Source organism: Melanaphis sacchari, unplaced genomic scaffold, assembly GCF_002803265.2.
Source record: "Melanaphis sacchari strain LSU unplaced genomic scaffold, SCAv2.0 Contig11_pilon_pilon, whole genome shotgun sequence".
In the NCBI taxonomy this organism is placed as follows: Eukaryota; Metazoa; Arthropoda; class Insecta; order Hemiptera; family Aphididae; genus Melanaphis; species Melanaphis sacchari.
Window position 1 is genome coordinate 6,547,491 of NW_020270469.1, and position 25,631 is coordinate 6,573,121.

The window sequence follows — 25,631 nt, forward strand, 5'->3', positions numbered from 1 at the left end:
TATTATACTATCGTGTATGGTAATCCGTCTTTTTTGTGCATATATTATATTTTATAATATTCTGATGCCTTTTGTACAATGGACTTAGATCAAAAATCGCCATATTTTTTGACCAATTAATTATTAAATCGATATTCTTAATACATTTTCAGCACACAGATGAATTAGTTCTTAATATCTTTCAAGCAAAACGTATATTTTAAACAATTGTAAGCTTAATTTTTGTAAAACAAAAATTCGAAATACCACGTTATATCTAGTTTTGTTTCAGATAAATATATTTTTATTTCAAATCATACTTTTTAAACTTAGATAGTCCTTGAGACTATATAAAATGGGAATGAAAATTTAAACATGATTTTAATGTGTAGGAACCAATTCGGTCATATCTTTTGTAACTACCCAGAAAACAATTTTATTCTCATACAACATTTATAATACCCGTAAACCAATTTGAACATTTCAAAACCAATTCATATATCCCGGAATTCTATAATGAGATATAAATTCATAATACGTCACTAATTCACCGTTGTGGTCGGGTTTAATAACGAATCTTCAAAATAATGATACGCTTTGCATTCCGGTACTCCGTACATTATAGTATAGCAGCCAAAGTCAAACAACATTATTATTATCCACTTGTGCTTTCTAAATTGTTATTATTAGTATCAATACCAAACTTTAAAACATTCGTTTGTTTTATCTTAATATCATAATGTAATTTCAATCTACAAATATTTGAGTTTAGAACCATATCTATGTGCATTTTATTAATTTAAAATGATGTTAGTAAAACTTAAGAAATTTAATTGCATAATGCATTAATACACTTTATTATACTATCATTTGAGAACAATAATTTTAACAACATCAAACGATATATTATACATGATTTGTTTTAGTTTTACATTAATATGCATAGCTTCACTCGTGTATTTTCACAAAGACGACACTTATAAATAATAATACGTATATTATGATATACATATTATACATGTGTGTGTGTGTGTGTGTGTTTTAGAAGTATAATTGTATTATAATAATAACTAATGAAGAAAAGCCAAGAAACTTAGATTAATACAATATATATATTTCAAAGAAAATCTCTTTGGCACTCGTCTTTTTCCATTTTTATAATTATTTACCTTTGTGGCTTTCCACTAAGTAACATACTACTTTCAAATAATATAGCCTCAAGTTGTTATTATTGTCACGTATTTATTTAGTCATATTGGTCGCAATAGTCGGAAGCCATAGTTATAAGATCTGAATAAAACCAAGAAACGTCGCGCTACATCTACTGTATTTATAATAAGCAGAGATAAGACATTTGATTAAGTATTTATTACTCCAAAATCTTAAATAATTAACATTTACGAGAGGGTAAAAAAAATGAACATTTAGTTCCCGAGAAAACTTAGTAGTCCCAATGCGCGACGGTGATAGAAACAGCGAGTAGTCACATATTTTATTTATAAGATATTATTAAAAATGAAGAAAAAAAAATTATGGTAATGCGCTTATTATACTGAAATCCGTGAATAATCGTACCAATAAAAACATCGTAATACGACTATAAAAGCAAAAGTATGTTTATGAATACATAAATATCGTATCATTAATATTGAAGCAATACGCAGCCGACCGAAGTTACGGTGTCACGAACGTTATTTTATTTAGTTTTTACTTCGGTCTGGGCATACTTAAGAGTAAACTAAAAAATTTTAACTGTGTATGCTATTATAAATTAAAATATGTATACCTTTCCGTGAAATATTAAAATGTGCATGTTTCAATGTTAGTGTTGCACGCACATGGCATTGACTAGGCACACAATGTCACAATCATATGGCTCGCACACTCAGTACGGTTAAATATAGGTAAATTCAACACGAAGAATACGTTCATGTTACATCTATTGAACTTCTTAAACCGTTTTCAATCCAATGTTATGATAATATATGTGGGTGCTACGATTTACGACATAAATGCATATCGTAATAATATTTCGGTGGTGTGTGCATTATGCAACAATTCCATAATAATGTACTTTTGTACGTAATGATAATATAATAATAACTGTTACTACAGTGTACCAAAAACGTGTTGAATCCACAAATAAATAATAATCTGTTTGTATTTATAATGTTATACAAGGCTGTACTAGAAACTATTTCGAATAAGTTATATCGTGCATATCACACACACACACACACATACATTTGCGTTATGTATTATTTATAAAATACAATATTATTTCGTACAGCGTATCGTGTTTATCGTACGACTAAAATTGTACTATACACGTCACATTGCGTTTTACGACAAAATTGAATCATTCTCCGCGTATTATAACAATATATGCGTGTACCATGTAGTATATGATATGCATATAATAATATATATACGGTACGTTACGCGTGTGTCTTCAGGTGGAAATTGTACAGTAAAATTATGCTATTTGATAATTGGATACGTCTTATTCGGCAACAGTCGTTTTGTGCGAATTCAGCGTATTAAAATTAAATTACAAAAATTTCCGATCACACTCGAGCTTATCCCATTATATTCTTTTCCGGTGACAGATAAACTCCCTCGCGTTTCGCCCTCTCTCCCAAACACACTCTCTCATTCTCTCTCTTTCTCTCTGTCACTCTCCATCTCTCTCCGTCTCTCAAAGATAGCATAAACGTGTCAGAGCACTTTTCGTAAACTCGATTTAAAACACGTATGTGACTGTATCGGGTATATATATATAGTAATATGTACAGTTCAGTAGCGTATACTGTAGTGTATAGTCGTTTTGCGTGTACGCGATCATGTCCTACAAAAAAAAAAAAAAAAATACGTATAAAATGAAATAATAAAAAATATCGTACACACCATACAAATACAATTCGGATCGTTAAAAAAAAATAAATAATATGTCATCGTCGTCGTTAGTGTGCTATACGTATATAAAAGACTGAAGACACGGGACCCAACCTATTGACTACCGCCTACTGCATGTATAATATAATATAACATTGTTAAAACGCGTATACTATTATTATTATATTGTGTACACGTATATAGTTATTTTTTCACAACGATTAGCTATATTAATATTACGTGCTATAAAAATATATCATTTACTTAAAAAAATTATTACTGGTTTGCGTCAGGATCTCGGGTCAGGTTAGGATTGAATGAGGTCGGTTCGTGAGTAGGTTGGGTTAGATTAGGGTATTGGGCTGCGTTGATCGAGGATCACTAACGTACAGATATGTGAATTAAGTAAATGTTTTTGGTTGGGCCAAGGTGGATCATTATACCAATAAATTATAATGTACAATTTTTTTATATATAATATATTCAATAAATGATAATATTTTTAAACAGTGTTATATTAATAGATATATTAGGGCACATTAGTATAAGTTAGACAAAATAGCAAATAAAAAATCTGTACAAAATATATATTTATTGGACCACAAATTGTATGCGATTTAAATATAAAAAATGTATATTAGTCATGAATATTGTGTTCTGTGCAATTCTAAATATGCACAATACATATATCTATATCACAGTTATATTAATCTAGAATAATTAATAACATAACAATATAAAAAAGTAATTATTTTTTAATAATTTATTACTGTTGTATAAATTTATAATCAAAGATGCAAAAGAAACGTACATTTTCTTATTTTTGTTTAATAATTTTAGTGACTCCACTGTCAATCAAAACAAAATTAAAAAAGTTATTATTTTTAATGATAGTTGGGCTTGTAATTTGTTTTGTCTTCATAAATTAAATTAATTTATTTTGGACAATAAGCTTAATGCACGTTTGTTTATCGACCAATTAATAATTGTCTGTTGGTTTTTGTTTGAACTTAAACAATAATTATTATGATTTTAATGATAATTACTACATACCTCGTGTTCAGAAAAACTGATACAGTAGATAACTGTAAAGCTAGAAGTTCACTGTTAATATTCAGTCTATTTCCAGTCTATTTCTATAGTTCATACTAAGTACCCATAAACAACAAATTTATTAAATTATCATGTTTAAAACGTATTTAACCTCAAACTTAACAAATAAACCGAAGGAAAATATTGTATGTTTAATTTTAATTTTAATCTAGCATATCATAGTTTGATTGGATCTTTATGTTTTAATACTTTATTACTAGTTTTTAGAATAACATTTTTTAATATAATGCATCAAATACATTTTAAGATAAAGAAACAAGTTAATACAAAGTCAATTCTTAGTAAAAAAAAAAAATAAATAAATAAATAAATATTGTTCTTGTAGCTATCTTATCCCAGACAAAAATTACTTAAAATAATTCTGTTTTGTTATTTCGTGATATTTAATACAAACAACATTCATATATTATATTAGATATAAAAAAAACAAAATAAAATTGAAAATATTTATGTATACTTTATTTTTATTTTATTTTTTATTTTTGCTTACAATAATTATTTAATAAGACAAATAATATAAATTATAGAACGTATGTAAAAAAAAATAAATAAATAAATTATTTGTGCATGTAAGAAAATTTGTTTCAAACGTATAACTTAAAATCAATGGATTATTGTTCATATTATATTAACAATCAGGTAAATAATATTATAATAATTATTAGTAAACAGTGAAATTTATTAAAAATAGAGTGTAGTTTTTTACATCTATATTTTTTAACTTTTATTCTTAATACAGTACTAAAAACTTTCTTCTTGACTATAGAAATTATGAAAATAAACTTGACCTATATTTAGCATGATATTCTTGATGAAAATGTGGCTATGAATATCCTTCAAATTAAATAGAATGATTAGCATAACATTGTGCCATTTTTATATGGACACTGTTATGTTCCTGGTGTTAAAAGCATTATATTTAAAATAAAATTTAATAATATAGTTACTTATTTGCATATAGTGTATAATAAATTCAATTCGTATAATACATTTATATATTAATCTCAAACGAATTTAAACTGTTGGAGTAGTAAGTTGTAGATTGAAAACAATATGAAAAATTGTTCGCATACAAACATGAAAACCATTCTAATTAATAAATGAGCCACAGTACTTACGTACTAAATATACCTATTGCCTATTTTCTTTTTAACAATTAAAATTCATTACTTTTGTAAAATATTAAGTTTTTTAAAAAACTAGTATAAACAATTAATTAAATAAATGTTTAAAACTGCACAACACTTAAGGAAAACTTTTATTAATTTAATTTTTACAAACATTTTCTTTCAGTGGTGTTTAAAAATAATTTTAAGACCATACAATTTGACCAATTGAATTGAATTAACAATTAAATCAATCACTCAGAATATATTAACAATTTAAACATATATATATTTTTTTTTAATTTAACTATTTCCCTAAGTACGTTAATAGTATAATTACTTTGTGTAATACGCCCTTGGAATTCGATGCACACCAAAGACTTAATTGAATTATTACATGCTACCGTGATGTGCAAATGACGTGCGTTTCAGTTGTTTTTGTACATTTACCAAGAAACTTTTTGATAAAAACCCACCAACAGTCGAGTGGCTGCATATTATTATTACAATAAATACCGTGGCGGAAAAACATTAGATTTAAGTACTAAAATAATAGTATGATAATTCAATTATATGCGATGTAGTATCGCGATTAGCTTATTAATTTTCGGATTAAGTCACAATGAAAGGAACTATACGAGATATTGGAAAGATATTCTAACAGAAATACATCCTCCATTGTAATAGTTATCTCTTGTATTGTCAACATAATAGTTTGTCGATTGTTTGTCCGAAAACAAAAGGGTCGAAAAACTGTTAACCGTTATCGTCAGTTTAGGTACCAAGAAAGTTTAATTAAAGTAGCAATTTTTAATCTAAACACTTATAGCAAGCTAAATAATTCTTGAGAATAGTAACAAAAACCACGTTTCATTAAATTCTTCAAGTGGGTATACAACAGTTTAAGTTGGTTTGAAGTCATGGTCGGACTAACGGTTTTACCGATCGCTATTACTTATTTTTGCGTAATTTAATTTGAACTTATTTAATTCAAAAGTCGCGTTTGAATATATTCAAAAATTTGTAACGAAAACACTTTCAGTGATAAAAATAATTATTCATTTTGTATCATATTAAACGAACTTTAAAATATTTATTCCTTGAACAACTTAAATAGTTTACAAAATTTAACTTAATTATTTTAAAATTCTTGTATAATTTAATTAGTAATCAATTAAACATTTGTGTTGATTTATAGTTAATTGTTAACAAATTTCTTGACGCATCTAATAAAACTTAATTACAAAATACTAAAATACCTACTAAGTAATAGTGTAATAATCAATATTGTATAAACTTAACTTGAAAAAGTGAAATCTATTATAAAATGAAAAATGTATTTATTTCATTAAAAATAAAAATAAATATAATTAAGTAAAAATTATATTTTAATATAGAAAAATACATGTGTAGCGTTTCAAAATATACTGATAAAATAAAATGAATCCGTGTCTATAACTAATTGTTAAACATATTAGTATTATATATTTAATTACTCAAGAAATTTATTTTAAGCACGAACTTTCATTCATGAAGAGTATAGTATGAAAATTATATTACAATTTTTTATTTATTACCTATGAAAAATATATAGTTAATAATAATACTGATTTTGACTATCTTATTTTAGTATAATGATTTTCAAAATATTTTTATAGATATTGAGTAAATTAGTTTTATTTTATATTATATTTTCGATAAACAAAGCAACTAATTAATTGTCAATAGTTTAGAAATAAATAAAAAATATTCATTTATATTTGTATATTGGGCTAAGTCATACATATAAACGATTAATTGTTACACTACTGTAGTAGATATATTTAATTACGCTAAATTTTATAACTAATACAAAACTGCAATCTGTTATTATCAATAACTAACTAATGGACAATATACTTATAAGTATTTAACCATAAGTAACCCATCGAACAGACACATCTATCACTAAATCTACGACACGCATAATAAATATGTGATCTGTCTACAGGTTAAAAGTGGAACGTGCCGGGGGTGGTTGGTGCCCCAAACCACCGGTAGAACAAGGCGTCCGAGAATGGCTACAAGTGGATTTCGGGTCTGTGCATATGATCACAGGAGTACAAACTCAGGGACGATTTGGTCATGGGCGTGGACTGGAATATGCTGAAGAATATACATTGGAGTACTGGAGACCCGGGTTGGCAGAATGGAAACCGTATAAGAGATGGGACGGAAAACAGGTGAGAATCGAACAATTGAAATTCGCGTTATTATTATTGTTATCGGTATTATAAAGGTTAAAGCTATTAAGATTGTTTTAGATTTATTAAAGTTTTCTTCAGGGTAATCGCATAAAAATTTCATGGAAGTAATTTCAACTTAACAATTTCTAGTTCAAAATATATATAGATAAAAATAAATATATGTTTTAATAAGATTTATAAGCTTGGAAATTATTAAACCAATTGGCACTAAATTTTTCTTATACATTCTATAAGACTCGATAAGTGTTTATAGCATTGTTTTTTGTTATTCAATCCATATTGGTACAATAGGATGATTCACGTGTGTATTTAGCTTTTGCTCAAAAAAAGCTTTATATATATTTCATAAGAATTGCCACTAGTCACAGAAATATAAGAGACTATTATATACATAAATTGATGTAATTTTGTAGTTTATATGTTCAAAAATTATTTAACTAGTTTTGACGAAAATTTTAGAAATATTTCTTAGTGATACAGAAAATAGTTTTAACCACATTAGAAAATATATAGAGTCTACAGCCAATCAGACACAGATAAATTATTCTTCTCAGCCAACAAAGTTCAAAAAGCGATGTACACCGACTTCAATTTTTCTGTAAATATACCTACAGATATACTAAAATCAAAACACACCAATATAGTGCTGAAATCGGGTTAACATTTAGTAATATTATAAAACTTTGCGTTGTGCGTTTACACTATATTATTTTAATAATAACAAGTTTTTTTTTTTTTTTGCAAAAATAATATGCAATATTTAATAAGCTCATCAGAACGTGACCAGACAATGTTTCATTGTTATTATCGTGTAATGCATTCTGTTTGCAGCAATAATCGCACTTACTTTTATTACATCGTTATCTGAGAGTGCAGCTTGAGTTGGTTTTAAAATATATTATGATATTTATGACATGATTATTAACACTATTACATCAACGTGAACAATAATTTATAGTCCACGATCGATCAATAGCTTGCGTCATGTAGATATGTATTGTCATCATCAATAATCATGTTGTATGTACAACTATGATAATTTGTCCGATAACATGATAATGCTGACTGACGAGAACGTTACATGAAAAAACACTCATTCGGACTGCTTCAGAAAATCCTCGCCAAATTTAAAATATTTATTATTAAATATCATTTTATTATATTTTGCGTGTAATCTATGCATTAATGGATCAAAAATTATAAACACCAAATCATAGTAAATATTTTAACGTGAATAATTAAAATTTGTTAGAAAAGAGACACTTCAAGGTTGTATATAATAATACGTATTTCAGCGCAATATTATTGTTATATTGATCAGTTCATACGTTTTTGTTTCGTTGTCCTCTAAAAGATTAAAATAAAAATGGCTTTCGTCGACAATAGATTCAACAGTCTCAGACATTTAACGCATTATTATTTTAGTTTTTGGTAGGCAGAGAGTAGTTATTTATTCGAGCCAAAAACAATGACAACATCGAGTACATGGTGAATATAGCAGTGGACAAAATGTTTTACGAGTTTCATAAGGAAAGTTTAGTCCGTGATGGCGATAGCGATGTCGGTAATGGTGGTGGTGGTGGTGGTGGTAGCAGCGGCAAAAGACTTAGGGATCCAGAGCACGTTATTAAAAACACTGGGAAATTTATGGAACGATAACAATAATATCGACCTGCCCTGTTATCTTTCCTCTGCGCTTGGGGTCGAACGGACAATAGTTCCGAAACGAAAACTTTCACACCCTGAGTACAGTTACACCATCGCGTGTTTCAAAATTTTGGTGTTATTTTTTTCTTTAAAGATATTAAGGACGTTTTTATAGTTCCTGCTGAAGACGCTTATGTTAATTTTCTGTCTACACAAAGAAAAATGCAATTTTAATACTTTAATTTTTAGTTTTTGTTCTTAATTTTAAAAAACCAAATTTTATCAATATGATATCATATCTAGATTAGTATATAGATCTATTGATAATTAATTAAAAATATTATGTTTATAATAATTTCATGTAATATTTAAAACATTGAAGAATTATAATTTAAAGTAATTAATAGTATTTCATTAAATATATTTATTTAAGTGTCATATTTTTCGATTAAGATTCAGTTACACACGTAAAACATATACTTGCTTGATTTCACAGAAAGTTTTTTTCTATTTTCATCATTGGAGCTTTTTGAAAATTGGGTTCGTAGGAAAATATGAAAAAATAATATTTATAATGAAAAATTTTCTGTTTATAATAAGATAGCTTTACATTTGTTTTAGTTCATTAAAATACGAGTATAACTCTGCATATTTAACATTTCCATTAACTAATCTGCAATAACTAAGCAATATCTGAATTAAATATAAAATAGTATTTGTTTAAATGTAATAACTGTACATACAACTTAAAAATTATAAAAAAAGGTAATTTATACATAATACCTTTCATTTCATTAATAATTTTGATAAGCAAAGCAGTTTCTGTACACACAATTATTTTATATTATAACATAGTCTTGATTTTAAGACGTAAGTAGTACGGCGCTATGTATAGGCAATATTGCTACACGTTTGTATACGTATATTTTTTATTAAGATATGGCATTCTGTATCACTTTAATCAAAATACAATAATAATATCAATCACAATAATTATTTAATGCATATATCATATAATATATTTTACCAAACATAAATTTTTAATAGTAAATATATTTTAATATTATTTTAAATAAATGTTAATTACTATTTTATTTTTATTATTTCAAATAATAAATAGCTATATCATTGCACAAATTTCAGGTACGTTTTTATTAATTAATTTCAATATTTGATAAAAACATGAAATATTTTATCAAAGTATTTATATGAGTTTCTGTGTGTTTTATGCTTTTATGCTCTAAAAGAAATGTAATAATATTTTTAGAGCATATATATTATATGTTCTCTTTGATTTATATTGCAGTATATTCATTAAATTTTATTTTATTTTGTTATTATTATTACTATTATTCAGTTAGAAAAAATTTAATTAATTAAATAAATATAGGTTAGTTAAATAAATATCTATTACCTCCTATAAAGGCTATTATTTTATAAAAACAAAATCAATAGTAGAGGAAACTCGGTAGGGGGCCAAGACAGACGTTTATGGACCTCGTCGAGTTGACAAAATAAGTATTTCAAATTAAATGTAGAGGATAAAAACCAATAGATAATTATTACTGTACATCAGGAAAAATACAAGAAAAGATATATAAACTAGATACTGATAAAAAATTAAAATAAGGAAGTACTCACCTCCATCTGTGTCGTATAATATGAATTTAGATTTTTTTATATCTATATAAAAAAAATAACAAAAATAAATCATTTATACATTATTTTATAACGGTTGCACGACCACCATAATATTATTGCCAAATACTATATTTTTACGACTATAGATAATAATTATATTTTATTTATGATTTTCTCATCGCTTTCAAAGCAAATTTTTTATTTAAATAATCCAGTGTCAAAAATATGTACACTTTTATTGTTATTGATGGTATGCCATCAATATGATTTTCTGTGGTAAGATGCTGTAAGTATTTATACCATAATAATAATATCTTACAACAATAAACGGTGATAATATAATATACCACTACATTGAAAACTACCTCAGTTTACGGTACACACTAACAGTCGATACTGGTTTATGGTGTACGTTAACTTTTCTATTATCCTCGTAGACGTGCCCACTTGACCATTTCAAGCGGAAAATATTAAACTACCACGTTCTCGCTTTCAGCGATTATGTATCGTGTGTGCGCACGGTCGAATTAACGAAATTCGATGTAGCCTGTAAATATAACGTGCGAGTATGCCTTTCCGGAGAAATATGTTGGTTAAATGTGTTTGAAAATATATATATTTATATTATACCTATATATTTACAAACAGGAAAATGCTTTTTCCTCCAACACGCAACAAAGGTTTTTTGATGATTTTATAACTCATATAAATGCTAAACCTTGTACGTCTGTCATGCGTCGTTCATCGTCATTCGGCGCGCTATTTGCTCACAACCACTTAACGTTTCGAAATTGTACATATATATATATAATATTTATATATAAACGTGAGACCAATCGCCCTTGAACGAGTTTAAAAGCAAATCCAAAAAATAATATATTATTTATAATTTTCAATAATATCGCACAAACGTACATAATAATAATAATAGTACGAGTATATAACACCCTTATACACCCTTTTGGTGTAGTCGGTGGCATATAAATGCGTGAATATGACATGAATTGCATTAGTACGACTACTAGATTACTATAAAAAAACATAATTTGAACACGTTTTACCGCAAATTTAAAATTATGAAGTTGCACAAATAAAATATTATTGTAAACTAAAATGTGTTCATGTGACAGTTATATAACCGTAATATATAGATTTATGTATATTATGATGGCAAATAAGAAATAACCGTCCAGTATAAAATTCCAATGAGTATTTTAGACAGATTTTCCGTACAAAGAAATACAACTTATATAATGTAACATTTATAGTGCAGCTATAAATCCTAAATTCAAAGTACAGAATAAGTAATAATTAATTTTTAACATAATCCCATGTCAAAACAAAAGTTCTATTATATTAATATAGTTTTCAAAGTTAAACAGAAGTGGTTAGCTCTTTCAATTTTTAGTTTCGTTAAGTACATTTTACGCATCTCGCTAAGCTTAGTATAAATCTATTTAAAAAGCTGTCTGTCAACTTTTTACTCGTAATTCTTGTTCAAACAAACATAAACTTTACTAGTAACTTCCAATAGTATAAACGCACACAATTTACGCATTATATAGGACATAGGTATTAAAAATAGAACATGTATTGAACTGTTTAAAATACAAATAACATTAAGATCGTATTACCTAATATTTTCAATACTGATACAGTATATATATATCATTATATGTAGTATTATATCAATAGATAATCAACAGGACTTATTTTATAAAAACCTATCGTTCTACATTTACACGCATGTTCAACAATATATTATAACATGACAATCAATAATTAATAATTTTTCAACCACGATAACTTTCTATTAGATACCTATTTATATTCAATAAATATATATATATATGTATATAACAAGCAAGCTAGACGTGATATGACGAATTATATGACCACTGTCACTGAGTAGTGCAGTAATCAAACACAGTTTTGTATTGTTAAATCTGCTCGGATGGGTGACCATCCATTTACCACTTATAAGAAAACGTATTCCGTAAAAAAAAACCTACTGTAATAAAAAAGTCATACGTTTAATTTCCAATGATTTCCAAAAGCTAATAAAAAAAGAGTACCTATACTATTTTACTTAATCATACAGAAGATGACCATTGATTCTATCGTTGATAATACGACGATGATTATGATAAAAATAAATAATGAACGTCCTTTATTTTATCTCACAAATATAGTATTATTCTACATTCTTACACTTCAATACACATTATTTAGTTTTAACCAGTGTTTGCAATTACAACTTTATAGAATATTATATTGTATGTTTGTTTGGTACGATAAAAATATATAAATATAAACAATTAAAATTGATTTTTTTTGCACCAAAAATGTATTTAAATTAATTTATAAATCTTAAAAGTTTGTAATGTCAAACATTCAAATATATTAAATTCATAAACTATGGGTTATTTAAAAAAATAATATTAATTGCTATTCCATTAACCTTGTCAATATTAATATTCGTTGGTTGTTCGTTACCACAAAGGTATATATTTAACCAAATGCATTTTATATACGTCTTTGAAACGGAAAATCATTATCAATTATTGTAAGAGTCAAAACGAAACATAAGACCGTAAATATAACGTATTTATACGTCCATGCCGTATAATATTTAGAAATAAAAAGAGATATAAAGAGCGAGGTATAATATATAATATCACTTTCAGTTCAAAACACGCCCGCGCTGCTCAAAGCTGGCCGACCGACCCAGTTTATTTTGGAATTTATCGGAGTGTTCGAATTCGAGTCTGGGTTGGGTGCTCCGCACCGGCCTCATCTGGCCTCAGAGCCGTCGTTCTTTTCGATTTATCCGAGCAATTACGCAGAAGTTGGCCCGAAAGACAAATCGCCCAGCACTCTCGGGCAACCCGTCTGCCCATGTATATACACATATATATGAAAATCGCGAAGTGTCTTCCATCCCGCACCGACACAGCCCCTGCCAACATCCCCCGTGGACGACCAAAAACGCAAACTCGTGCGACGTATATACTTATACGCATATATTTTGTAAGTGTGTGTGTGTGTGTATGGTCTTATAAATTTACATTGAAACGGTGGCGTGGCACGCGCGACTATTACATTACACCCGGAAGGCACTACTTTTGTAATTCCGGAAACTTTGCAGCGATCTCGGTGGGTATAAAAGTGCGACATTTACGTTCCAATTGATCATCCCCCGTCGGCCGTCACCATCCGTTCCGCATCGCAACCACCCTTTCTCACACAAACGTCTTTGTGTATGTTTGTATGTGAGTGTGAATTTTATACATATATATCAGTGACGACAAGTTTCAGTAGGTCAATATCGGTTTACGCGTAACAAGTGTGCGAGGGTGACCACGATGTTCAGATTACTAAGACAAATCTCTGATAATTTGTGCGTTTTATGTCGCAATAAACATTTTTTCCACTTTATTTCGATAACTAGAACAACAGCGATCGAAAGTTTACAGTTTCTGATTGTTTCTGCCAAAAAATACAATTTTACCAAAATGTTATACTAATACAACGTATAATATTATGTATATTACCGATATGATGTAAGCCCCTATGCTCAACGCACAATAAGAGCGATAGAGCTATTTTGTCATTTTACATAATAATAGTATACTTATATAAATTGAAACAGGCCAATTATTTTTCATGTATCAATGCTGTTATAATTTTTTTTTACCTCAAAGTTGTAATATAAGTAGATTTTTTTTTTATACATTTTTAAACAAGATATCAAATGAATTTTTATTCGTAATAATGACTGTATAAGAACTATTATTATTATTTTTTTTTTTTTTTTATTGATATTCATTGATTACTTTGAAAAGATTATACCATTTTATTATTAATAGAAATCATAGGTTGAGGAATAAAAACGTTTTATTTTTGATAAATCAATAAATGCCTTCATTTAGCCTTACAATATGTAAATAATTTATTATAGCTTAGCGTCATTCATTTTAAAATTTAACAACTTATTGTTGTATGCATATTCATACTATAATTTTTTTTTTTTACAAATTTAACTTATACCTACTTACTGTACACTTGATATTACACGATTTACGAAATATCTGCCATGATACTTGATGTGTTTATTATTATTGATATTTATAATGTAATTTTAAATTATTACAATTTATTACCGATAATGCTTTGCAATATTTTAAATAAAATTAGTAGGAAATTTCAATAGTCATAAACTTTAGTAATCTTCATCGAATTCCCAAAGATAACATCCATAAACATAATAACAATTATTTACGTTGCATATACTCATCCATTCTAATTTATCATGTCTATATGTAATTGTTAAAACGCATTTATAGTTAACACAAAAGTAATGTGCATACAAATACCCTTTTAATTCGCATTAAGCTATGGTACGCATAAGTTATTTAATTATATTGATAAAATATAATTAACTTCAAATACAAGATTAAAAAATGCATAAACAACGTATTGCAAATTAATATTTTTGTTTGAAATTTCAAAATTTCAAATTTTAATTTAATACCAAAAACTCATTACTTAAAAATATTTATTTTTTTAGTGTTAATAATTATTATAATTGTCTTTGATTATACAATTTTAATAATAATATAATGTAATATGATTATTATTTTTTAGTTATCAATTTTCAAAAATTTCTATAATTTTAATCTTTAACTTTAAATTAAATTAGCTTTCTTTAATTTATTTAAATTTAAATGTCGGTAAGTATTTTTATATATGAATGATGAGTATCATTGTAGGCTATATACATACAATACTGCTTTTGAGATGATATAAAGGACTTTGAACAATAATCTCTGAATATGGTTATTACTGCCTACTGGAGATTTTAACTGGAGCCCAAAGCTAAATTATCTATCGGCATTACATTTGTGTTTCAATAATTTGATAGATAATTTTATATTTTTAGAGGTGATCATAAGATATTAAAGAGAATTTGATTGTTAAGTGATAATAGATACTTTTTATGTGATTTGATGTAGTGGAGGGTATACGTGTATGGGAATGCATTTATTCTACAAACAATGCAAATTACGACAGTACAAGACTGTAATTAGACATTAATATTATCTATTGCACAATGCATGGCTAAATGTTATTTAGCCACGGCACAGCGTATGAATACCCATTGCTAAGTATATAGTTAGCCAAGGGTATACTGACCATAGAGTTATTTATAAATATTGTGGGAAAACGTATATGTATCTAACTGATAAGACAAAAAAAAAATTAAAATATATAATAATATATATCCTAGAAGTATGATTGTAGACTGAAAAGTCTCAATTGCAGCAGAAAAGTATTACAGTGTATGTAATTATGATAAATATAAAACAATATTAATGCAGCATAAAGGATTTAAGGGGGGTTTGGGGGGGCTAAGTCCCCACGTTTATATTTCAATCACATTTAAGCATATAATGACTAAAAAAATTACGACTACATCACTGGATATAACTGAATTAACGGTTTGTTACGTGATCACCTAGATATTGTATGTATGAGGTAGTAGATGGGTATTGATTGTTAAAGAAAAAAGTCTGACATCACGTATTCCCTCTAGAAGAATGAAGGTAATGTGAATGAACTTCGTCTCATACTCTCAATCATTTTTACTCTTTGGTCTATATTTCAAGTTCCGAAAACGCAAAGGTGGTCTTAAACCATTTATTTTACGATTAAGTTCCTTTTAAATTCGTAATTGAATTTTATCAAGTATAATTGGTATACCTACCTAAATCATTACCCTATAATATATTTAATAATATTGCTTTGAAAACATTTTATGTTTAATCAAGACAATTTAAAGTATAATTTTAATACTTTAATTACAAAAAGTATTTTTGCATACATTTTGCAATGTGCCGTGTTTAATCTAACTTGTATCAATCCGAAATATTTTGTTTATGTAATTTTATTTTGGTACTGAGCAAAAAATTAAATCTTAAATTTCTGATAAAAAAAATTATAAAAAATTGTGTCTAGACTACTAATAAGTAAAATCTCTGCTTTTGAAAGTTCAAAAATAACTTATTCAAGACTTGATTTTAATTTCCTGCCAACCAAAATCAACAAATTAACTGACTCGGGTCATACTGATGATGTTTAAGCATGTCCAAGGAAAATAACGCAAATTTTAGACATGAATGCAAAGTGCTAGGACTTTCATTAATATTTTATTAATATTATTCAAATTATAAAAATAATCAAATTTATTAAATTGAATTTTAAAAATCTTATAAATAATAATGTAAAAAACATAATTTATTTTGGTCATAGCATCTTTTAAAAAATACTTTTTCTTTGAAAGTTATTATAGATATTTACCACCATTGTAAATATTATCTAATACATATTTTATAATGTTATGCGGTGCGTGATCCAGCTCCTTGTTTTGTTTATTTTTATGATAATGGTGTATATGATGTGTTATTATACTTGAGTTTTTTTTTATTCAATTCTCAATGATGATATTATAATAATAATGATATGCACCGTTGACTTAACTTCAGAAAAAAAAATCCCATTCTGACCGTTAATAATTTTATGCGTCGTATACATTATATCTACTACGGTTGCTGTATGTATTATATTCGTACCCCGGAATAGAAAACCGAATGCACCTATTGAAAATTGCTGAAGGTTATATGCCGTACATTTGATTTATTTCAGATAATGTCCGGCAACACGGATACCTCGACCGTGATCTCGCACCATCTGCTTCCGCCCGTCTACGCATCGCAAGTACGCATATTGCCGTATAGCGTTCACCGTCGCACCGTTTGCCTGAGGGCAGAGATCAGAGGATGCCCGTCCGACCGTGAGTAATAATCGTAGACTTCTATTATATCAACGACGATGCAGTCGTATAATAATAGTATAGTGACTTTAGTAGTACATCTCAGCGTGTATTTGTACATATATATATATATATATATATAGAGAGAGAGAGAGAGAGAGAGAGAAAGAGAAAAAGACTTTGCGGGCGCAAACAATATACACTCATACACACACACACACACACACACACACACACACACACACACACACATAAACATATATATATATAGAAAGGAACGCTATTTCGTACATTCAAATCGATATCATAGAAATCAAAATAACGATGTAGTGCATACTGAGACACCATCTATAATATAGGTATATACGAACAAGCGTATTTGGTATATAAGTATTCATACATCTTAGTTATTCCACTTTCGCGTATAAAACCGAAAAACGGCCAGATAAAATATATTATTCAATAATAAAACCCAATATAACCTGGTAAATTACTCCGTATATGTAATTATTGTACGTCGATATATTATTATTCGTACGAGGTAATTTAATTATAATCGTAATATTATGCGATTCTGGCTGGTTCGTGATAAATCGTCGATCGTGAGAAACGAAAAAAAACATGGAATATATCGATTGTCATGGAAAATCAGGGTGATTGTAGATAATTTTTGTATCAAATAAAAACTGCACTGTGTATAGACAGACGTTTTACGTGCACCGAATGGCGATGACCGGTATCCCGGATACGTCTAATTTGTGATTTTATAATAATAATAATAATTATTATTATTTTTGGCGTTCATAATCTGCTCGAAAACGCAATTAACTCGACACTATCGGAAACGATGTTGACGAACATACACACATACAATGTACATTTTAATCTTTTTCGAGTGTTCGAAACGTTCGTCGTATCACTGTAATATAACCAAGTCGTTGATTCAAACGATTCGGGTCAAAGGGATATGACACAGTACAATTTTCTTGTGTGTATCAGTGGGTGTGAGTGTATTACACATTTTTCCTCGCGAGACTCGTAGAATAAACAAATAGGCGTCTTGTTGAAGCGCGCGGTCTAATTAACAAATAAGACTCCAGAGTTAGTACACAAAGATGTAAGTGAATTAAGTGATGGCATAAAGTAAAATTAAATTACCTACTTAAATTATAAATTCAGTACACAATTCCAGTCGTCAGACTTTAACCGTACACGTACAATTATATGATTTTTTGACCATTGTGATGTATTGAAACGACACGTCGAGGTTATCATATCGTGCACGTTTATTCATTATTCTAATAACTAGTGCTGGTTCGTCACACCCAAATACTTAACAATTTCCGAGAGCTCTTTAATATTTTTCAATATTGAGGGCCTATAGCCAAATGAAAAATACATATTTAAATCACTTAAAAGTCGCGAATAGGACATTGCATATTCGCTTCGAACTAATTACAAAGCCTGTTGTATTCTACGCATTGTGCATATTTTATAAATATTTGACACTCATTACACCATGGTTTAATATAACGATTGTCATAATAAACATAAATAAATAAATTGTTGTACTTTCATGCTTTATGAAATATTTAAAATCGCATATAAGGACTTGATCCTAATGTGTACATTGTAGATAATTGCATCTAGTTATTTTTATAGCAGATAATATATTTTCAAACTACACAAATGATGTATCTTTTAAAATGTATATCAATACGAGTACGTCGGTATAATCATATTATAATCACTGAACTTATATAACAATTAATTAAGTGTATTATTAAGCTGTATAATGAAATTCAGAATTTTAATCGGTTATTAATTACACGTAAATTATAATTAACCAAATTATTTGAATATTTGAAATAAGGACTTGAGGGGTCTCGCTCCCACAAAAATCAATAAAATTATTATTTATGAGTTTATGACCCATTTAACGCGCACATAATGTGTATATAAAAACATTTAAATTAATGTTTTTCTAGTTCGTTTGTTTATTATACTAGTCACCTACATGAACTCAAATCAAATTCATTAATATATATATATATATTTTTTTTTTTTTTTTGATTAACATATTATACAATAACACTAATGCACATAGTATATGTTATTAGATATTCAAGTTTAAATTTTTCACACCCGTTTTTTGCCACAAATAATATCAATTTTGTCATTATTTTAGAGTGAAAAAAAACTGAACAATATATTAGTATTTTTCCATACTTAAAATTATCGACGTAAGTGTTTTGATTGATGTCGTTAATATTAAGAAAAAAAAGTTAGCATATTTTTCTATTAAACTATATTTTACTTTTTTTCGTAAACATAAAGTCTAATGCATTTGTAATAAGTTCTTATTATATTTCCTTTGTATACTACAGAATACACGCATTCTTATAGAAGTTACCCTAAAAATCGTTATATTATTGCGCCATCTTAATAAACAGTTATTTTTTCATACAAATAAAAATCGATTTTTTTTTTAAGCTATAAACAGTTTAGCTTTTACATTTAAGATAAAGCTATACTATTACAAATCTCTATACTATATTTGGACAATACGTCATATTCTTTAGTTAAATACATTTCAATACAACAATTTAATCATATTTCAATGTGTTTTTCTTATTTTTCAAAAAAATAAGAATAAAACGTATGTACACTTTACCAAATTCTGCATACTCACTCGTATAATAAATATAATATACAAACCTAGCCCATTACAATATTTCATGCAATATTATTTAAAAATATAAATTTAGAATTGAATTTGTATATAAGAATGAAATAAAAAATAAAATGAAAACATGGCATGTATTGATTTTGCAAGATTTACTTATACAAACAATTATATGCAGAATACAAAAGTACTTTTGCAAGAGTTGTTTGGTGAATCAAAACTCAAAAATGTTATTGTTTGTATTGTCTATAATATAAATGGATGGCGCACGTGTCTCAGAGATTTTAGCTTTTATTCTGTTGATATTTACTGATAGATACGTGTCGATGGCTGAAAGAGAAATACAAATGGAAAATAGGAATTGGAGAATAACAGGTGAAAGATTTTTCGCCCCTTTTTATTTTATCTAATAATTTTTTCTCGAAAACGTATTGGCCGTTACTAAAACCCAGTTGAATTCTTCACACACGTATTTCGATGTGTACGGTATCTAAAAGCCTTTGGTCCACGAAAAACTATTGATATAATAATATATTATTTTCTTGCTACATTTACCACCGGCACCTTTGATAGTTGTGGCTAACAAGAAATTGTACCCCCAAAGGCTTACTCATTTTAACAAATACCCTTTTTGCCTTTCTTGACGTTCTTTTTTTTATTGCACTTTCATAGTATGTATATCCCTCCTGTACGAACAGTACAGTAAGTGCTTTTTCCATCTTATCAATATAACTATAAATTGTATTGCCCTTATTTTCAATTATTCTGAGCTTCCCGAGCATGTATTGGGCTTGCTATTTACCAAACTATATATATATATGTATAATTATGCTGTCTAATTATTATTTAATAATTTAATGCTCAGATATTAGATTAAGTAATTAGTAAGTACCCGTATTTAATATGGTATTATTCTGACGAGTACAGACTTCTTATATGATATGTACAATCATAATTATGTTTACTTGACATTCGAAGCATTATTGACATTGATACGAAACGAAAATAAATTTGTCAGGTATAACCATATTTGTAAGTGCAATTTGTAATTTACATTCAAAATTCTAATAACTCTGATTTTCAAATAAAAATTTATTGCAGTTGCTATTGCTTATAGTGTTTTGACAGAGTTCGACTTCACAACGAAGGCCGGTAGGATGTTCATTTAAGTTTGTTGGTTCTCAATGGCACGGCAATAATTCATTTTAGAATTTATAACATATAATAATATCAAAGAGGGGAAAAAATTGGCTCTTAATGCAATACATGGATACGAGATTTCGTACGTGACGGCAATATTCTGCTTTGGACTAACTGACTGTCTGTATACCACTACAGCAGCCTGTATATATTTTAGAGTATATTATACACATACCATGTTGGAACAAAAACATAGAAAAATATGGACGACTACGCATTTTCACCCCGTAACAAACATCAACTACCTCTTCCCTTGCAAACACACCGCGTTCGCAATATTCTACTACCAAACAACCGAACGGAATTTCGATTAATCACGCTGGACACGTTTCACCATGCGGTGTACACTACTCCGGGTACTAAAGTTTCAGCAAACGCCAAAATAATAACCAGTATTCGACCCCTAACGGTTACCTGGGGTTAGAATTTTTTTTCTCCCTCGCCTGGTACGTATATCTGATGCAGTCAAATCCTTAACGGATTATAATGCAGCTTGTGTTGGCTTATATTAATCGGGTTGAAAAGGGTCAGTTGGTCTGATATTAAACATATTGAAAATAATCATGATGATCCGACTAATTGACTCCGAATTCCATAAATAAATAAAAAACATCTTAATTCACTTAAAATATCATATTGTATGATGATACGTTTCATTTTAATTAATCTACACTATAATATTACTTTTTGAAAATTATTAATTTATATCATTTCGTTATCACAAAACAGTTCTGCATTACTTTTTAACTATTTTGTGTTTATCAATGTGATATTTTCGATAACCTTTCCCATCTGAAATATTCAAGTTCCACAAAATATATAGTCTATATTATACGTAATAAATATTCAAAAACTTAAATAATTATGTAATATAATACATTAAATATATAGTTTATATACGTTTATATTACGTTGTATTAAATAGACGAATATGTAAATAAATAATATATTATCCAATTTTAACTGATATAAAAAAAAAAAAAAAAAAATAGTACGTTCTTATGATATCACTATAGATACTGTGGTTTACAATTTAAATTAAAAATACATTTTCATATAAATTTTATTATTATTATTTTTTTATTAATTATTAGTTATATAATTTAATACTACATCAATAAAAAGGAGTTTTTTTTTTTTTGTATCAACTTTGATTGTAAAATAATTTAGTATATATTATTATTCATTGTTTTAATAAAAGATATCAAAATCCATTCGTGTTTTAACTGTTGTAGTTTATTAAGTAACAAGTGAATTTGTGTTGAATTACTTAAGTCCCACAAGACACTTATGAAATTATAAATGTGTTAATGTAGTGTAACTACCTATGTTTAACCTTCTATTAACAATATTACTCACTGAAACACTGAAATCAAATAAAATCCTCGAGTAAGAAAATTTAATTATACCTAAACAATGTGGTAATCTATGTTGAAATTATATTTTAGGTTGACCTTTTAAAAATTGTAATTAAAGTTATCTGTTATAATTGATTTTAAATTAAATCATAAATCAAAATCTCTAAATCGAAAATATTTATACTACGTATAACAGTAATATATTAAATAAACATTTTTGTTTATTCATAAATATTATTTTTTAGAATTTTTAACTAATATCAGTATAATATAGCATTTATTATTAATAAATTATTAACTGAGTAATTTCATTTCACATTAATAAGAATAACTATCAAATTTAAATAGAATTCACTATGTATATTCAATTATTAAAAAGATTTCGACGATAACATATTTACATAAGAAGCACAATTTTTTAACTAAAACTACCATATTTTTTACATTATAGTGTATAGTGATCAGTTCGAATAAACTATACTTTATGATGACGAATTTCAAAACCAATATTAATCGTTCAGAATAAACAATAATAAAAAGAAGAAGAATAATCGCAAGTCGAAGAAAAAAAGGATGAAAAACTTAGCCATTGCGTGCAAACGTAATTGAAAAGTTTCCTGTCGGTGGACGGGTTCTTTTTCTTTCTTTTCGTATTTTTTAAATCCAGTGTTATTGTTTCAACGATTGCAAACTTTTAGGCGACTAATGAATTATATATATATAAACCATTATAATAGATGTACGTATATATATTATATACATTTTTTGCTTTTAATTAATTGGCAACAATGGTAGCCATAATCAATAGAGAAAGAATGAAACAGTAGTTTTCAATTTAAATTGTAATACTAGCAGGAAATTAGCGATAAAAGTGTTTCGTGTTTCTTTTTAAAGACCAACGCAGATATGAACAATTTGAAATCGTTTATCCATACATAATTTATTAATATTTTATTTTTAAATAAATAAAACGATCATATTTTGAGTAAATATAATCAATTGATAAAGCTAAACCAATAAAATTCCATGCACTTATATCTATATTGTATATAAATATAACAAATATATCTGTAATAAGTGTAATATTATATAATGATTATCGTTTGAATGAATCGATGAATATTATCATCTGAATGAAAAAATCTAAAACTAATTTTGTAAAAATCTACAGCTAACTTGACAGAACACTTAAAAATATTATCTTAAAATAAAATAAAGACATGCATAATATAATGACGGAAATAATTACATAATTCAGACGACGTAATTCGATAATCGAAGTTCTTGACGGAGAAAGCTCTCTAATTAATCAATCGGCTAATTAATAAACTATGTGGAAAATTTAGGTGATCGTCGGGCATTTTGACTGTGGTCGTATTTGCCAAAGACGGTAATAATAAAGTGAATAATTGACTTAAGCTTGTCCGTTTCGCCAATGAACACAAATTGGTTTTGTCGGGTAACTTAATATAAAATGTCCGTGTTTCTGGTTCACGACCGTGTTATGAGCCTCTTAAAGCAACTTCTATTATAACTGTTACAATACCCATACAATGACCAACTTATTGACCTTTTGCAATAGTAAAAAATCGTAAGTGTTTGATCAAAGTTATTTGTATGTATTTATAATAATAACGCTAATATTGATATCACACATAAATCTTAAACGTTGGTATATTTAAGTGTCTACAATTTCAATAAAAATATTACGTTAATGATTATATAAATATTAGCACTATCAAAATATTATATTATCATATTATTATAATATTATAAAAAATCAGAAATGCATTTTCCACATGAAGTTTGATCATTTAAAAGAAAAGAAAAACTATTTAACAAACTTCATGCTAAAAACATTATTAAAAAACTTGCATTGAAATAAATTCATTACATTTGTTTAAAATACAAGAATATAATATGTTCAAGAAGGTTAGATATATTGATATTTTTAGTTATTTATCAATTTTAAAATACGATGGCAATAAACAAATTACCAAATAAAAATTTCATTACATAGTATATGGAGTTTACAATTCAAAATGACTGAATATTCGTCAAAATAAATATAGATAAGATTAAAGATAGGTATGTATTAAATAAACATTTGCCATTTTTCTACGTCATGGCCGTAAATTCAAGAATAAAATATATTACTGTAGATTTGTTCCGAATTGAATGTATCAAATATTTAAGAATCTTCAATTCAGTAAAAATATGAACCTAATATAATTGTAAATTTTAATAATTCAGTGATCTTACACAAAGATATAAACAAAATGGTAACTAAAAAAATAAATATTGGCTTAATAATTAAAATTTAAAAATAAATCAATAGTATTTTGTTGTTTATTAGGTATTGACCTTTAGAAAACTATGGGGCTCTAAGCATTATCTTATAAAGATGCCAAAAATATTGATGTAATAATATCAAAACTTTTGAATTGACATTTTTTCTTTATTTGTAATTTTTATTATTATTATTTTTATTTTCAGAAGGTACTTAAAGAATTTATATTAAACCTTTTCAAATTCTTTCTCCATCGTTTCATTCAAAACTTGTATATTATTAAATTATATATATCTATATTAACTTTTCTATCTGGATGACTCGGAAATTAAATGCATATTGATTGACATTTGAAAATTAAATTTTTTCTACCATTATCATTAAAACTGGAAGTTAAGAGGTTATGTTCGATTTTCCATTCAGTGAAGCTATTGAGCTTAAGTTTCTGACAGTTTAATTATAAAGCCACACCGTTAGTGAATGATATTGTTTAAAATTAAAGAAAAATATAAACGAATATAAGTTTAAAGTTAAACGTCGTAATTCTGCTGAAAAGCCTGTATAAATTTCACGAAATAATATATTATTAATGATTATAAAATCATTCGGGTACATTCAATTTTAAATATATTTTAATA

General features: G+C 27.0%; 1 protein-coding gene across 2 annotated transcripts in view; it reads left to right on the forward strand.

Moving 5' to 3' along the window:
- Window positions 1–25,631, forward strand: part of LOC112604223 (discoidin domain-containing receptor 2-like) — a 159,572-nt gene that overhangs the window by 101,253 nt on the left and 32,688 nt on the right. For both annotated transcript variants that reach the window (XM_025353159.1, XM_025353160.1), the window contains 2 exons: window positions 7,084–7,315; window positions 17,333–17,480. In XM_025353159.1, coding sequence (XP_025208944.1) covers window positions 7,084–7,315; window positions 17,333–17,480 — 380 coding nt within the window. The remainder of the gene's footprint in view (window positions 1–7,083; window positions 7,316–17,332; window positions 17,481–25,631) is intronic.